The 19,316-nt window shown below is 31.0% G+C and overlaps 1 protein-coding gene across 1 annotated transcript in view; it reads left to right on the plus strand.

The window, feature by feature from the left end:
* LOC132733758 (cilia- and flagella-associated protein 221-like) overlaps positions 1-19,316 on the plus strand; it is a 29,700-nt gene that overhangs the window by 5,089 nt on the left and 5,295 nt on the right. Inside the window, exons 7-9 of the mRNA XM_060720437.1 lie at positions 1,227-1,368; positions 4,500-4,611; positions 5,656-5,705. Of these exons, the coding sequence (XP_060576420.1) occupies positions 1,227-1,368; positions 4,500-4,611; positions 5,656-5,705 (304 nt within the window). The remainder of the gene's footprint in view (positions 1-1,226; positions 1,369-4,499; positions 4,612-5,655; positions 5,706-19,316) is intronic.

Below are 19,316 nucleotides of genomic sequence, written 5' to 3' on the forward strand. Positions count from 1 at the left end.
CACAATTTTGACTCAATTGTCATCAAACTTGGTCAGGAAACTTGTCTAGGTCATTGCTGGGAATAAATCGAACATGGGACATCTCGGATGAAAAACTAGGTCACAGGAGCTAAAAATAGAAAAATCTTGTTAACACTCTAGTGGCTACTGTTGTGATCCAAATATTCTGTTAATTGGTCTGAAAGTTTGTTTTGATGATTTCTAAGTCAAGATCGAACATGGGTCATCTTGGATGAAAAACTAGGTCACACCGCCCAAATATGGAAAAACCTTGTTAACATTCTAGTGGTCACATTTTCGACTCCATTATCATCAAACTTGGTCAGAATGCTTGTCTAGGTAATTGCTTGGATGAGTTCGAAATCGCATGTGAAACTAGGTCACCGGAGCTAAAAATAGAAAAATCTTGTTAACACTCTAGTTGCTACTGTTTTGATCCAAGTATCCTGGAAATTGGTCTGAAAGTTTGTTTTGATGATTTCTAGGTCAAGTTTGAATATGTGTCACCTGGGTAAAAAACTAGGTCGCACTGCTCAAATATGAATAATCCTTGTTAACACTGTAGTGGTCACATTTTTGACTCACCTGTCATGAGACTTGGTCAGAATGCTTGTCTAGGTAATTGTTTGGATGAGTTTGATAATTCAGGTGAGCGATCTAGGGCCATCATGGCCCTCTTGTTTTATTTGTTGTCAATACTTTTGTTTGGTAACTATTAAAACGAAATCTCATTTTGAATTGTTAATGTTACTTTTGGTAGAAGACAAAACATTGCACTGTTAAATTTCTATGTTCCTAATATGGTTTTTCAATTTTGCTGGGATGAAACATTAATTTCTATGATCCTAATATGGTATTTCAATTTTGCTGGGATGGAACATAAATTTCTATGATCCTAATATGGTATTTCAATTTTGCTGGGATGAAACATTAATTTCTATGATCCTAATATGGTATTTCAATTTTGCTGGGATGAAACATTAATTTCTATGATCCTTATATGGTATTTCAATTTTGCTGGGATGAAACATTAATTTCTATGATCCTAATATGGTATTTCAATTTTGCTGGGATGGAACATAAATTTCTATGATCCTTATATGGTATTTCAATTTTGCTGGGATGAAACATTAATTTCTATGATCCTAATATGGTATTTCAATTTTGCTGGGATGAAACATTAATTTCTATGATCCTAATATGGTATTTCATTTTTAACTTTCCAGGGATGAAACATTAAAGTATTCCTTCCAGTATGGCGAAGGATCTGAGGAGTCCCTATTAGATCCACGTAGCTTGACACCTGTAGAACGAGCTCGAAGAAAAAAGAAAAAGCTCTCCCTTCCCCCTCCCACAAATGTCAAACAGGTACTTTGTAACCTTGTAAATAATACACACAGGCTTCGCGAAAGTTGCCGGACCGTCGGACATGTCCGGCAAAAATCAGACCGGTCCGATATTGTTTTTCCGAGTTCCGGACCTTATGTCCGGTACGAATACCGGGATATATCCAAGACCGATCAAGACCGAGTTTTCTCCCTTGAATAAAAAAATGTAAAACGAGTTTTGATTCGCCGTTTCATTATAAGTGTCCAATCAAATTCTAGATACATACGACTTTCAATGACCTTGTACTCGGAAGAAAATGTTGGTGTTACTGTATTATTACGATATGGCGCTACGCCAGGCAAAAAACGTAAATTATCTAACGAAGAAAAAAAGCGAAACAAAAGGAATACGAGTCCAGGCGCCCGCCGAGAAAATTTGACAGAGTCCATCAATCTGGATTAAACTGATGTTTTATTTAAGAGAATAAAATTGTGTTGCAAATCTTAAAAAGTTGCTATGTCTTTAAAAAAAACACAAAGGTATTACCATATACATATATATGGAAAAAAATTTGGTCAGACAAATATTCTTTCGGTCTGACAAGACTTGAAAAATTGTCTGACCGATTGTCAGGCAAATTTTTCAGCAGTTTTGCGAAGCCTGTACACATAATTGTAAATTGATAATTTAATGCTTTAAAGTTTATTTTGACAAGAAATCTTTTAGATTCAATCATGGTTCCATTGTGTAAATATATTTTTTTTGTGAAAATATAATATTATTTTTAGCTCGACTTTTCTATGAAAAGGGGAGCTATCCTACTCGCCCCGGCGTCGGCGTTGGCGTCACACCTTGGTTAAGTTTTTCGTACCACCCCACTTTATTTCAGAAGTATTACAAGTATGGCTTTGAAACTTACCATACTTGTTCACCATCATAACCTCCATCTACAGACAAGAGTACATAACTCTGTCAAGGTTTTTGACAGAATTATGGCCTTTTTTTGACTTAGAAAGTGTATTGAGCTTGGTTAAGTTTTTTGTACCACCTCACTTTATTTCAAAACCATTGGAGGTATCGCTTTGAAACTGACCATACTTGTTTACCATCACGACCTTCATCAACAGACAAGAGGACATAACTCTGTCAAGGTTTTTGACAGAATTATGCCCCTTTTTGACTTAGAAAATACATTGAATATGGGTAAAATCCACTTATTGCCTTAACCCTTTGAGATATTGCTTTGAAACTTTTAATGCTATTTCACATCATTACCCCCATCTGTACGCAAGAGAAGGTAACTCTGTCAAGGATTTGTTTTAAAAAATTAAGGCCTTTTATCGACTTAGAATCTTGGTTAAGTTTTTAGTACCAGTCCACTTTTTGACTGAACTGTTTGAGATATTAATTTGAAAGTTGGAATACTTGTTTACAATCATGATTCCCAAACATGTCCAGGAGAAGGTAATTCTGTCAAAGATTTTATTTGAATTATGGCCCTTAACTGTCAATGTTTTGTATTATAGGCAAGCACTAAAAAACTTAAAAAATCTAAAAAAATTCATTCCTATCCACTTGTTCACTTTACCATAAATTATGTCATAATAAAATAATTCTTCACTAAATATCTTAATGCTCATGGCCATTGTTCACTTTAAAAATACAGAGATTCTTGTATTGCCTTTTACTGCAAAAACTTTTTTTATTGGCAAGCAATAAAAAAGTCGAGCGCGCTGTCTTACGGACAGCTCTTGTTTTGTATGTTTTGTTCTTATTGATCTAAATATTTCAGTTGTGCCTTTAGAAAATCTGGTGAGTCTGCCATTTTCAGACAAACTTTTTATATTCACTGTAGTCAATTGAACTACTTGAATATAAATGAATGAAAAAAATTATTATCATTTGTTAAGATGTTTTTTACTTAATTTTTAGCTCGACTTTTCTATGAAAAGGGGAGCTATCCTACTCGCCCCGGCGTCGGCGTCGGCGTCACACCTTGGTTAAGTTTTTCGTACCACCCCACTTTATTTCAGAAGTATTACAAGTATGGCTTTGAAACTTACCATACTTGTTCACCATCATAACCTCCATCTACAGACAAGAGTACATAACTCTGTCAAGGTTTTTGACAGAATTATGGCCCTTTTTTGACTTAGAAAGTGTATTGAGCTTGGTTAAGTTTTTTGTACCACCTCACTTTATTTCAAAACCATTGGAGGTATTGCTTTGAAACTGACCATACTTGTTTACCATCACGACCTTCATCAACAGACAAGAGGACATAACTCTGTCAAGGTTTTTGACAGAATTATGCCCCTTTTTGACTTAGAAAATACATTGAATATGGGTAAAATCCACTTATTGCCTTAACCCTTTGAGATATTGCTTTGAAACTTTTAATGCTATTTCACATCATTACCCCCATCTGTACGCAAGAGAAGGTAACTCTGTCAAGGATTTGTTTTAAAAATTAAGGCCTTTTATCGACTTAGAATCTTGGTTAAGTTTTTAGTACCAGTCCACTTTTTGACTGAACTGTTTGAGATATTAATTTGAAAGTTGGAATACTTGTTTACAATCATGATTCCCAAACATGTCCAGGAGAAGGTAATTCTGTCAAAGATTTTATTTGAATTATGGCCCTTAACTGTCAATGTTTTGTATTATAGGCAAGCACTAAAAAAGTCGAGCGCGCTGTCTTACGGACAGCTCTTGTTAATTACCCAGTGTGAATGAATATCACACACAGTGTCATAGAACAAATCTTGTCTAGAAATGCTTTCTAATATTCTAGATAACAAAAGGTCAGTGGTTCTACTTAGGTGCCTGCTCATACCTGAAATAATGCAATGAGGAGCACATGAGGTCTGAGGAGCACCTGACATCTTCCTCCACCTGTAAAGTTAGACAGTTTCGATAATTATGACCTTTTTAGTGTCAGTTATACCTTAAATTCAGCAATAATAGGTAAAAAAATCATGTATCAGTTTTGAGTTGGTAAGATAAAACATTGCACAATTACTGTGTTGTGGATGTTTTGATGCAGGTTTCAGGGTTTGTGTGTAATGAGATTGATATAAACTGTATAACAAGAAGTTAAATCAATTGAATTTCTTGTTTAGATATTGGCAGCATATACACTGATAAAATGTTTGTAACTTATATTACAGGAAGTTGAATATCAAGGTGTAAAATTTCCAGTTGATCTAAATAATCCATATGCTGTGTCTCAAGTACTGAATCAGGAGCCAGGCAAACTAAGGGCAAAGGATCTCAGAGATGGTACATATTATAGTGTAAACCCTTGAAGTATTCAGGGTTGTCATTAAACTTTTTCCAAGACTGTTTGTTTTAATTTTGGGGGTCATTTTTGGTTTAGTTGAGGTGGCCCAAAATGCATTTCAGACAGTCATTTTGGCCTACAATGGCCTCCAGATGACAACCCAGAGTACTCAAATGGACTTAGTTTATACATATTTATTTTAGTTTGATAGTGTTGGAAGCTATAAGCTTATTGAAACAGTCTTGAATCCATTCCAGGTTTGGTTAATCTGTTAAGTTTGATGGGATTTCTTTATCAAAGTATAGAGCCTGGTTTGACTGTATGAATGTAGTCAGGGATAACTTTGCTTTATACTGGTGACATAAACTCTGCCTTATGTAGGTGATAACAAATATTGTATGTACATGTAAATATTGGAGACTACCTATTCTGATTTACATTTTGGAAAAGAATGTAAGAAGTTGCTGTAATAATGATTTACATTTTGAAAAGAATGTAAGAAGTTGCTGTAATAATGATTTACATTTTGAAAAGAATGTAAGAAGTTGCTGTAATAATGATTTACATTTTGAAAAGAATGTAAGAAGTTGCTGTAATAATGATTTACATTTTGAAAAGAATGTAAGAAGTTGCTTTAATAATGATTTACATTTTGAAAAGAATGTAAGAAGTTGCTGTAATAATGATTTACATTTTGAAAAGAATGTAAGAAATTGCTGTAATACAAGGAAAATTTTTTCATTAAGCGGATTAGACTAAAGCCAGATTTTTTTCATACATTGCATGCAAAAGTTTGATGCCAAAATTCATCATGTACATATTTATCATCTAGCTGTATCTATATTTCTTAAAAACTTGAATTGTTCTTTTGGATAGTAAGCTATAAACTTAAAGACACACTCTTGAGTCTGTTCCTAGAACTAACCAATAATAATAAGTATTCCAGTAACTTTTTATATAGCTTCATATTTATATAACACCAAGTTGAAAATATGTTTACTGCTCATTCTTAATTTGATATGTTTATTTATTCTTTATTCCAGTTGTTGTCACTAAAGATTCTAAGCCAAAAGCTGCAACACGACAAATGAAGGTATATATAAAAATAATGTAGCTTTTCCTTAAATAGATTTCCAAATGTTCTATTTAGTGGGGCGGGAAATAAGGTCTCTGCTGTCAAAATAGTGCAAATTGTGATACAAGCATGAAACTTTCAGGAAATTATCTTTACACCATGTAGATTTCGAAAGTGAAGTGGGCCCAAAAATATCTCTGCTCATTCAAGAGTCATGGCCGCCCATTTTCAAGATGGCCGCCATATAAATTTGATGTACATAATAGCTCATTCATTCCAATTTTTTGTACAGACCTGAAACTTACACCAAAGCTTGCATATAATTTCCCCTTTTTCAAAAATTTAAATCTTCAGGCAATTTCTCTTGCATAGTTTTTCAGAATCCAAGATGGCGTCCAATATGGCTGCCAATTTTAATGAAAACTGATATATCTATTTTGTAGTATAATTTTTTTGCACAAGGTATGCGTATTTCCATATAAAATTGTGAAATATATTAGAAAAAAATCAAATTTTAGGTTAACTACATTGTTGGTCATGTTTTTAGTTTTTTGTACAAAAAAAAATCTTTAACAAAATCAAAGAAAAAGTGCCATTTTTTGCATTTTTCTCAATCATGGTTTTCTAGGTCTATGTACAAAATTCCAAAAAGTTACATAGTTTATTAAAGTGTATTTGATATTCAATCAACACTATGTTTTATTGTATAATTGTAAACAAAAACAAACAAAAATGTGAAGGTTTTATACTTATTAAAAGTGGGTGGGGTAAATTTATCAGACAATTGTAGTACAAAATAACGTTTTTTAAGAATTCTTATGCAAATATTCACTGTAAAAGTATTTTTATTGTATCAAGGTATTTTGTTTTCCTTCAGGTATAGAGGGTGTACTAAAATATCAATAAATGCAGATACAATCATATGTATACATTCAGTTATTAAATGTTTGCATGATATAAGTTGTTTCAATATTCTTAATATAATTTAATAATTGTACAGAAAGAAGAATGAATATTCATCAACGAACCATATGTTAGATAAAATCATGCCTGGACCTTAGTGAATGTGTATCATATTTATGATGTTCCTACTATTTACTGATCGAATTTTTTAGTTTTTCTATAGTGTATTGTAAGGGGTCATGATCTAAAGTTTTTTTTCTTGCACATATTGGTATTACTATTTAATTTTGATTAAGTACGTCATTTATTAATATAAATTGTAGATATGGTATCTTTTCAAAGAAACAAAATTAAGGCGATGAATACTTTATTTATACTTTTAAATGACTAGTGCGGAAGTTACAATTACAATTAGTCAATTACCTTACTTTAAGGTTCTGTGATTTAAATAAATTGGTATCAATAACCACTATGTAGTCACTATAATACACAATTAATAGTTATTACTTGGATATAAATAATTGTAGCTACCTTTTTTTCCATTGCTAGAGGATGTTGACGGCTCTAGTCAAGCTGTCTCAGACCAATGCTGGTAATTAGGTCTATAATTCTATTGTTATACTGACGATGCTAAAATATTAAGGGAGGTATCTTTTTACTAGTCCATCGTTTATTTAAACTATTTTAGATCGGAAATCATGTCCATTACTTAGGCTCTTTCAGCAATTAAAGTTAAGTTACTAGTAATTCCTAATTTTATTCCATATATAGTCATGTAAAATAATTGTGATTTTGACCCTTTATGGCCAAATTAGGTGGATATCTTCGGATGTTACTATAGCTCCCTGTTATGAATTATTTAACGAATTTTTGGTTGGGGTTTCCTCTGTGCTAGGTTTCGGAGAATTATTTTTATATTATAGTCCTTATTTGGTATATAGTTGGATGGAAGGCTTGGACGCAGGGAACTGATTTATATAAAGGCAATTCGGCTTTCACTTACAGGAGAAATCAGTGTTATATGTAGAGTGTTAGCTTGGGAAAATACGTATTTGATTGCTATATGGTGTGTTGTCATTATTATTATATACAAGAACAATAGTGATCTACAAGTATCTTAAGCAAATGTAAAAATATGAACATCGGGCTTTTTAATATCATCAGAGGGGTCTCGAATTGGTTTCCAGCAAAAAAAAGATAATAACTTGCAAGTAAAGAAGACCTCTTTAAAAGTTAATTAAAACACTTTTGGATCATTATGTACATGCTAAATAAATTTTCCAATCAATGCTGGTGCACAATGGATCTAGCTGGTTATTTTGGAGCGCACTTTGGTCTTTATTAATACACGATTATGATCATATGCTTTTAGAGATAGACCACCTGGGTTCACTAGTTTATTAGGAAACATTAAAAATCTTATGTGTGTAAAATTATACTTTGAATAAGATTTGGATAATGTAATGTATCTAACTGTGTGATTAATTAATTATGTTTGCATACTGCTCGTCTAAATGTTTTGCTGGTATCACTTTGATTATACTAGTACTCTTTATAGTTGTTTTCTTCTTAATGTATCCGTGTTGTATACTTTTTCATTAGGTTCTTCGCTTCCTAAATGTATTAAGATATATCATGGACACATGGGTCCAAATTCACATCTTAACAGAACCGTCACTAAGTTATTTATGGATCCGTATATAATTATGTGTATTAAGTCCTCTCGTGTGGAATAAAAATATTGAAAACTGTTAATGGCATGTTTATTTTAAATAGTCTCAAATCCGATATCATTATGACAAATCGATGTTTATGTATATGCTATAATTGACACTCAAATGATTTGTAGCTATTTGTCCAACAATGATCTTGTGAGTGAGCCAGGTTCTCTTACCCTCTTATTTAGAAGAAAAAATAAAGAATATTGATTATTTAGGAAGATACACTTGTTGGGTGTATCTTACTTTATTCAAAATTTTGCATTCAGGCCAGGCCATATCATTGTATATATGTTTCACAGTTACATACATTCTGTTGGCTTTTAAGCCATGTTTATATTATAAATATAAAATTGTGGAGAAGTCAAAATATGCGTTTATGGACTCTCTTTATACCTTACATTCATGTACATGTTTGCTATTTTAAGCACGTTTAGTTGATTTATTGTTCTTTATATGTCTTTACATTAACAATAAATATATGATATCAAATATATTTGAAACAAGAATTATCTTGCAACCAAATTTAATAACTGAATGTATACACAAGTTTGTATGTGCATTCTTAGTGCTCACCGCCACAAATGGCCCAAAGGAAGAAAAAAATTACTTTCATCCAAAAAAAGTACTTTTTAAAGTTGGAACTTTTGCATAAGAATTCATTAGAAAAGTAAAAAGGCAAAGAAAATAGAAATGAACTTAGCTATGTAGATTTTTCTGTGTTTTTTCTTTTACAATAATCATATAAAATTACCCCACCACTTTACAAAATATAAAACCTACATATTTAATGCTTTTCTTTACATTCTGTTAGTATAATATAACAATGATATTAAATGGAATGTCAAAATACAGTTTAAGATATTAAGTAACTTTTTTAACGTTTGTACATTACTTTAGAAAATCAAATTTGTAAAAATATGAAAAAATTTGGAATTTTTTCTTGATCTTTTTAAAAGTTTATATTTTTATTGGACAAAAACTTTTTAAATGTTTACTTTTATTGAGAATAACAGGTATAATTTGATTATCTCTGATATGTTTAAACATTTTTTTTATTCATAATAAACATAATTTGTGCAACAAATATACTTACTTAAAAATGATATAACAGTTTTGCACAAAATCGACGGCCATATTGGACGCCATCTTGGATTTGGAAGAAGTATGAAAGAGAATTTTGTGAGATTAAAATTTTTGAAAGGAGAAACTATATGCATGCTTTAGGTGTTTAGTTAAAGGTCTGTACAAAAATTGGATGAATGAGCTAGAATGTACGTCAAAATTTATATGGCGGCCATTTTTGAAATGGCGGCCATCTTGAATGAGCAGAGATATTTTCTGGGCCCACTTCACTTTTGAAATCTACATGGCTAAAGATGATTTTCTGAAAGTTTCATGCTTGTATCACAATTTGCACTATTTTTTCTCAATTTCCCGCCCACTAATTAAAGATCCTGTATGTTTTGTGATTGATACTTTTTAATGTGTGTTTGTTACCACACTTTCAAAAAAATACAATAATATGTAATAATTATTATGCAAATAAATCATTTTCAAACACGAAGAATATCGTAAATGTGTACTGCAATATCTTGTGCAATTAATGATTTAATAATAATTATATGTATTTCATTTCATATTTTGGAATTTGGTCTGTTATTGAATATTTCTATTGTGGCTCTTTTTATTTAATAATAATGTGTACGATTCCTGAAGTGATAATATCTTATAAAAATTGTATCTATTGAATAATTTATTGATATGGAACAATTATGACTCATTTATTGTTGAGACTATATCAGTATACAGTTCTATGAAAAATTATAACATGATGAGGAAAAATGATGTTTTACAGGATACAAATATTAGGATTAATGTATTGTTTTTGGTTAGTCTGTTCATATGTTGGTTGTTATCTTTGTTGAGCTTAAGAAATTAGTGTGTTAACATAAGGCCTTAATATTTATGAAGGAGCAGCGGTCAAAGTGTCTGTTAGACTCATTCTTGATTACATGTGTTTCTTATTTGGGATAATTAACTATTTTTTTTTTATAGACATATTTTCTGATAAAATTAAATTCTGTGAGAAATGATATATTTTTATAATGTAATTTATTGATTAGTCCCTACAGTATACCGGAGGGGCTTAGGTGATCATTACCTCGTACGTCTGTCTGTTGTGTCTGTCACTGTCGTACTGGTCTGTATATTATTCTGTTAGTGTCAGTGTTCAGTGGCGTCCGTTCCGGCAAACTGATCCCGCAAGATACGCAAAAGACTAACTTTTTTATGAAACTTGAATTTGGATAAGCTGGGCAATGAAGAAGAATTATGAAACGTCTTAATATATTTAATAATATCAATCATACCTATGTTAAAATTCTGGTTGCTTGCAACAAATGCGTTACTGAAAACTTATGGCAAATTTAACCGGTTTACCGGAGGGGATTTGGTTTACCTCCGTCGTCTGTCGGTTGCTGTCTGTCCTGTTGTCTGTTCGTTGTAGTCCTTTCAGTGTCATCGGGATTGTGTATGTCTTGATATTGACATATTTTTCATACTAAAATGTGCTTGTGTAGTTAACTAATAAACTTATAAGATACAAATTAACTTATTATGAATTAAAGGATTTATAATATTAAAAATTCTGCCCATAGAATCCTGGTGTAAGATTATAAAAAGAATATTATTTCACTAGGAAATCATTATTCCCAACACTTGTGATATGAAACTTTGTTTAATCCCATTTAAAAATGATAGTGTTTTTTTAGCGCGGAATTTTTGCCTCAAGATAAATTACAATGAGAATTAAGCTACTGGTTATGTGATTAGAAAATAAACACATGGACTATGACAGACTTAATCCCTGTTGGTAAGTCGGTGGAAACATATGTGTTGGCGGGGGTTGGGGTTGCGATTGGGCTGCCGTCCACAAAAATGATTCGACGAAAGCAAAGTATTAAATTTTTATGAATTGATATATGGATAGGTTTTTTTTTCTTCCTGTTGAAATTTATGGTTGCCTATGGCAACATGTCTGATAAATATTGGCAAATTTACACATGAACTGGATCCAGTGATTATCTCTCCAAAAGTCTGAAAATATTTTTGATTGAATATGGGTAGCTGCTTCCGTTCTGGGTTATGCACATCTTTTTTCTTTTATTGCCTATGTGAAATTCTGTTGCTATGGCAAATCACAATGCGGCTGATTTCGTAAGTTATTTTCTGATTAATTTTTTCAGCTTTTCATCTTTGTTCTTATTCTTACGGTGTGTTACTTCACTTTTTATAATATAAGTTGCTTTGGTCGATTCAACAGTATACGTGGCAAAGGCTTTTATGCTCTCTGCACATGAAATATGCGTATTACCCCTTGGATATAGATTTTTTAGGGGAAAATGTGTGTCTTTGTAGATAGTTCTTTGGTTTTGCCTAGAGGTATTACTTCGTAACTTCATTTTGTATGTTTTCTTTATCACTTCGACATTTATTGGAAGGTTAATACGTCTAGCAGACTTTTCCGTTAGTCCCTGAACTATATGATTTTTTGTCGGGAAATGGTATTTTCTTATTCAAACTTTTGCTTCCTGATGTGTTGTGTATTTACTTTTAATCACATCGTTGAAGTAGTCAGGTGACAGGGGTTTGTTTTATAATAATTTCTTATAAGTATGGAATTAAACATTACTGTGATATAGTTACAAAGTCCATAATGTATTATTAGTTTTGTGGATATGATTTATCAAATTTGAGACTTCATACCTATCAAGTTCATTGTATTAGAATGTCATTAATAAAGGAGTGTTTATGAATTAAGTAACTATTTTTGAGGGACCGACTAGGGGATTACTGTATATGCCCGCATCTTCAAATGCTTGTTTATGGTGGTTCTCATGGGAAAGCAATGGTTATAATTGTGTTATAGTTTATATAGACATAGGTCTTATGTTATATAGAAATATGTAAATACTTTTCCGTGTGTTAAGGAGCAAGTTGAGCATCAGGTTAGACAGATGTTTATGAGGAACGTCAGATCAGTTACAGATTGGTCGTCTTATTACTGGATTAATAATTGGGGTTTAGTGAGCGTAAATATACTCTTGGGAAATTTAAGCTGGATGATTTATATACTGATTTGTGTTTTAGTTTATGTTGTGTTAACGGGAAAATGAAGAATGATTTTACCATATGGTTTTCATTTTTTATTTAGGTCTTTTGCGAAATGTGATGTTGATACTCTCCTCGCTGGAAATTTTGTGTGCATAATGTACTGAAACCTTCATTATACCCATTGATTGCTGGCACGATAGTGAAATTAACAACGCTGCAATTGGGAGTTGACGAGTTAAAATACTCCAACTTCCGAGAAGGTTATTATGAATATATTAAAAAATTCAATTTTGTTCATTTTGATGACATTAATAGCAGTTTATTTATGAATATGATATCAGTTATGACTATTCATATGGTTATATTTATCAATTTGTTTCAATTTTTTTCCTTGAATAAGAAAGGTCATATGTTTTTGTGTGAGGAAGCTATTGCAGAAACTTAAGACTGGTTTCAATTCAGAATTTTTTTTTGCAGTGTTTCAAATAATATTTTGATTTACTTTTGTTTTTTGGCGATTTCTTTTGGATTAGAGGTATCCCTTATATAATAACAAACTCTGTACTGGAGGTAACAATGTTGGATTAGGGAGGCCCTTATACATTGTTCTATTAATGTCCGTGAGGTAACTGAAGTTGCAATATGCCCTAACGTGATGTTGTGACTAAAGGAGATTTTTTTTACTTGTAATATTTGATTCCAGTCAAAGGCAAAAAAAAAAAAAATAACAAAACAACATAAACAACAACATCGGACAGACAGATATAGTGTAAATGCGGGCGAGATTCCAGCAAGGGCCGGTTGAAGTGAGGATATACCGAATGTATTGATATATTAATGTTTATTTATTAAACGTATTCAAGTGATGAAGGACATAGGATAAATCTTCATCAGAGCTTGTCACGGTTTGAATGTCGAAACTATCCAGGGATGAGTATGTGATGTTAGACACTAGTCATCAGATGATAGATTATTTGCAAGGTGCTTCGGAAGGTAAGTTTACTTACTCCATTGATTATGTGAACATTTGTTAATGATTAAAGATTTATTTTTAGGTGTTTAGTTTGTTTTGTTCTGGGGTGTCAGAGGGTAAGCAAAAGATATTCAATTGTTTTAAAACAAGCAACTAAAAACCAGTGTGACCATTTTGTATCTTACTAGATTCACAGTACAACTCAGATTTATCTTTATTAGTTTGAAAGGTAGATTGATTCATTAGTTATACTGTTTTTTGCAGTACATATAATTTTTTTATCAGATGATGACTAAAATATAGAGTATTTATATTTGACACAAAGATGCCAGTAAAGAGGCAATTAGATCTGCTAATTTTATATATTCAATTAGATATTAAAACTCTGCATCTTTTGATACATCCGTATTAAGAACAAGGTATGGTCTAAACAAATTTGGTTCTTTAACATTTGGAATATTTTCGTTAAAATATTTGACTATCTTTAGGTTATCGGGTTTATTGCTTTTTATATAATCTGAATTAGTAATTAACGGAAAAAAGTGATTACCTGGTAGTTATGTAATGACATTTTAAGGATCATCAAAGTATATTGAATCTGTATGAGAGTTGCTTGTATCATTATAACGTTTAGTATATATGTATCGAGTTAATTATGTATTTATGGCATATTAGCGGAAAGAATGATTGGAATTATCTGATTTATTATACTACAGGATTATTTCAGAGAGTGCTGGTTTATTATTAGCCTTCAGAATATATTTGAGTTTGTGAGTGTGTTAAAAAAAATGTAGTTATAGTAATCTGACTAGAATTTATTTGAAAGGTATTATAGGTAGATATTATGAGTGATTATGAAAGATATGGTAATGTTAGGTAGCATTACATATAACAAAGAAGGTGAATTTATGATCCTGTTAATAATACTCCTACTGTCTGTCTTATCGTATAATACTGAAAATAATATATAAAACATAATGGCGCTGTGAAATAGACTATAATTATCGTATTATAAATTGAATATCTATATAAAATATTACATACAATTAAGATGTATAATAACTGGATAACTTATTAATTTATGATAGTTAGATTGTTTCAGACCAAAGTGTAGGTCAATTTGACAATTGATCATCTCGGTGTTATATGCTACTAGAGAATAAGGCTCGTAAGTCTTGTCACGGGAAGTTCTTTAAGAGTGATTATATTTAGGCTTGGTATCTGACTTTGAATTTATTAAAAAAATAGGTTTAATGATTGAAATTATAACTTAAGAGTGATATATAGTGTCTAAGAAAAAAATGCCAGGGGGCAACATGAGGTTTTCAATCCAACACAGAAAAAGCTGAGTAAAAAATTGCAAGAAAAAATGAACAAATAATAACACTGATGATCGATGATGAACGTAAAACCCAAATCAATACAAATAGATTTGTTGCAATACAGTGGTCCATTTGAGTTTGGTCTTGTTCAATGTTTGCAGTATGATGTATAAGAATTTATAAGATATATATTAAAGTTTATTATCAAGTTAATAAGATTTTTATTTTCTAGAGGAGTTTTATCTTGGCCACGTGACAAATAGGATAGACATTATCGTTAGATAAGTATACATGTCTCAAGACAAAAAAGGAAATTAATCAAATACTATAGCAAAGCCATTTAATGTGATGTGGTAATATAACATATTGAGCTAAAGAATAGTATTAATTACATAAACCTACTTTCTATGATGAAATACATGTATAATAGATAATTTGCTCTTGATTAGAAAAATATTAATTAAGCGGTATACATATCGATGAGTGGTATACCGATAGGTATAAGAATATCAATGTAACTGTCAAGATATGAATTAAATTAGCTGTAAATACTGCGAGTTATTATGAGGTCAGATGTATGTGACGTATTGGTTGCTCAATTCTTTAATGATGTCTTAAGCAATTATAATTACTTGCGAATTCTGATTTTTTAAAGTATTTTATTTTTATTTTTTCCATTCTAATTGTGTGCAAACAGGATTTTACATATATAAGAATCATGTAAGTAAAATGAAAGAGAAGGAACTCTCATGGGATTATTCATGATATCTGATAAGTAAATTCAATCTCGCTAGATTTTGTCGTTTCTGGTTCAAAGATGTTGATTTCTGGTTTCTATGTTTGGATTCATTTTTCTTAGTTTTATATACTAGCGATTCTTGTGGATATAATATCTTAAGTTCTACCTACACATAAATGCCTATTATGATTAAATATAAGGAATACTGTTTTTATGGTTATGAATCCTGTATTGTCAGGTGTGTGTTAGTTATATTTTTTTTATTCGATATTCGATTGTGTCTTGTATGATAAGGATCTTGAGCGTTTGAAAGTTTCATACTCATTCCCATGGGTATTATATAATCTATTTTTTTATACAGGTACTCACATATGCGTTGAGTGTGTTCATGTATTGCACCGTATGTTTTATTTGTTATTATTGCTGTTTATGAGAGATTTTTTTTTGTTTCAAGTTGTGTTTTGGCGCCACTCTTCTTGTTTATTTGATAGAGCGAGGGGGATTGATTGCAGAGCTTTTGCATCTATTATTGTTAGATGTTGCTTTCAAAGAGCTCAATATTTTTTATTTCCATTCTCCTTCGACCTCAATTTAATTTATGTAGATATAAATTACGTTTTGATGTTGTTGTGGTTCCTTGATGGACCCTATATTGTTATCTTTTATAGTTGACGTACAATATGCTTTATATATCTTGGCAGGAGCTCTCTGTTATATGCATTGGGGTTTGGGAACCTCCAGTATTTGTCTGATTGGATGTTATGAACTGTATTGTTTCCATAGTTTATAGTCAAAATATTCCCAATTTTTCTGCTTTACTATATAAAATTATAGTATATAATCTATCGTAAATAATTCACGAAATTTACTTAGAAAATAATCCTTCTGTTTATTATATATCACGCTATGTAACTTTTAATAGTAGTTAGTAGACATTGACAGATAAGTCTAGAGCTTTTAAAAGCAGAGCTTTATCTTCATGTGCAGTTGGAAGTGACCTTTCAAGTAAGTGGTGGACGTATTATTTAGAAAGGCTGGTATGTGCCTTTTAGGAAGAGCACTCTGTTCTTTTTGTTGGTCTTTCTGTAATTTAATTGTTTATAGTTATATATATCTATGATATACTATATTTGTGGAATATTCTCTTTATATTTTGCCCTAATGGTGTTATTATATTGAATTTCCCGTGATAAGTTACTCGATATATTTTGAATGTATAAAACTTGAGCGTGGATGAGTGTTCTAATTAATATGCCATTTGGCATAGATCAGAAGGACTAAGTACGAGTGTAATGGACTTCTTGTTAGTCATTGTAACTAGTTCGAACTAGATTATTGCTTTCAATGTTTTGTGATTTTTTTGTGACTATTTGTTTAATTTAGAGTTGAATCTCTCCTGTCTAGTATATGGCCACAAAGTGTGCAGTCATGCTTATATATATGTGAAAAGACTTTTCTTTATGATCTTCCCTGTTGTTACCATAATCATACAACCTTTATGTATGAATTTTTATAGATTTTTATTGCAAATACTGTAGGGGATTAGTCATTCTAAAGTACTTCCTATCCTTCACCGTGCATGTGAGGGTAAGGGTGTGATGAGAAGACTATTTGTAGTGATTAGTGATGATGATATTTCGGGTAGTGTAATTTCATTCTTTGATCGTGAATATCATTGCGTATTAACAGTGTTAAAGCGGCGTTATGTTTAGGCGTTTCGGGCTATAGTTCTGTCAATTGAAAAGATGTCTATTTTTAACAGTTTACCATTCTTTTTTTTAGTATGTGTAAATTTGAATTATATTTTGTGTAGATATTCATGATATCTGAAATTTATGTGTTACTTGTTGAATAAACGCAATTTGATGTCGCGTCAGGTCTTATTAATATTACTTTTATTATATTCATCCGTTCTATAATTAGTATTATACTACACTCGTTCATTCTCGATGTGTTCTTAATTCTGAATTTAAAGCTTTTTGTTGTGAAGACTTTATATTTCTTTTTTGTTTTTATAGTCTTATTTACACTTGTCAATGAGTTTGTATAGACATTGCTGACATAAAGATTTTTTCTTTAGCTATATTGTTTTATAATACTATTTTTTGTTTTTCTATATTTGATTCTCTCAAAAACTAGGGGAATATATAGATTTAGTATTTATTAGACCATCACTTATATCAGTTTATGAAAATAACATCACTTTACCATTGGTTTAGATTATGCAGCATAGTTAAAGCTTGATGGATTGGTGTTTTTGCTCTGTTGTTCGCTTATGTTGTCTTTTTCGATAGTATTTGAAGGGTTGTACATGTCTCTTTTTCAATTCTACTGTGTCATTTTTAACTAACGGAGATGGCTTTTACCTCAGAACAAATGATTGATTCGCATTTGCTAACACTATACAGTTAACTTTCTTCATGGCTGATATTAACCTTAATATTGACAAAGCTGTTTTGGTTTTCTTGCATGAAAAACAGTTTCATAACAATTACTATACATAATTTACTTCAATAAAATGCTAAAGATATTGTTAATATGCAATTGCTATATTTCTAATTGATTAGGAACTTAAATTGTGATTTATTTCTTTAATATTGCTTTTCCAAATAGCTTTAGTAATATTTTTATATTTTAATAGATAATATTTACTTATATTCCTGAAAACACGTGGGCAATATACTTAAGTAGGCTTTTTTCCATGAAGGTTCCAAAATTAATGTATATTCTTCTGCTTGTTCTGTTATTTTATTACATTATTTTGTTGATTTTACGTTCTTTGTACAAAGGACAATTACGATTGTAGGACCACTAAATGTTGTTGTTTTTTTGACAACCTTGGATTGTCGCGTCTACCCAACAGTTTTTTTGTGAAACTCACAGTCCATACAGTGAAGTAAGGATATAAATCAGTAAATCAATTTAAAGTGAACAAGACTAAGAATTTTATAGTAAGAAGAATTTTCATATTTTTTAATGATTGGTATAATATGGTAACTAGAACTTTACGTGTGCTGTACAATTCAAATTGTTCAATCTAATAGTGATTAAGTAGATCTTTGGGCTTACTTCGATGACTTTTTCTAAACATCTATTTAGTTTCAATATACTTATATTTAAGTATAGACACGGGCTGTCTCCAATTCATACTTCTATTATGCGCTTTAATGACTTAAACCAAAAGATTTTCCATAAAACTAGGCTAAATCTTTTTATGAATGTATATCAATGTGTTATATTTTATTATTTTTCTAAAGCTGAGAAAAAGAGAAATGCAGAAGAGGAGATAGGAAGGATTTAGGATTACCAAGAATGTGATACGTGCTGATGAATAAACAAATCAGTTCCCCACTATGCCCTCAAATGCAAAGATTTGGGGGGGGAAAAAAAACCCCCCCAAATTGGGGGGGGGCCCAGACGCTCTCGGGGTCTGTTCATTCAAAGCCTACAGAGGTTGTTGTTTGAAAAGGAAAGTGCCTTATTTCGGTTTAAAAGTAAGAATCAACTTTTGTCCTTTGTCTTCTTGTTATTGCCGTATCTTTCTGTTTTTATTGATTATTAAAAATTGTTGTATCTTTAAATTATTTATATTATCAAAAAACTTTGTCTGAGATCTACAATTGTATGATCACTGGTCAGGATGTTTGTTAGAAGAAATATTAAAATCTATTAACTACTCATTTTTGATGTTTTGTCAGACAGTACAGATATTATGCCAATGCTGATATTGCCTAGATAGGATTTCTCTTTATACTTTGTAGCATAGGTATTACTTAAGTCAAAAGAGTTCAAATGTATTCCATCTTTATTTCATGGTTCCTCAGCAGTACGCAATTAAAATGGATACACAGCTTATAA

The sequence above is a fragment of the Ruditapes philippinarum genome, unplaced genomic scaffold, assembly GCF_026571515.1.
Source record: "Ruditapes philippinarum isolate M1 unplaced genomic scaffold, ASM2657151v2 ctg11964_1_1_1_1, whole genome shotgun sequence".
Taxonomy (NCBI): domain Eukaryota; kingdom Metazoa; phylum Mollusca; class Bivalvia; order Venerida; family Veneridae; genus Ruditapes; species Ruditapes philippinarum.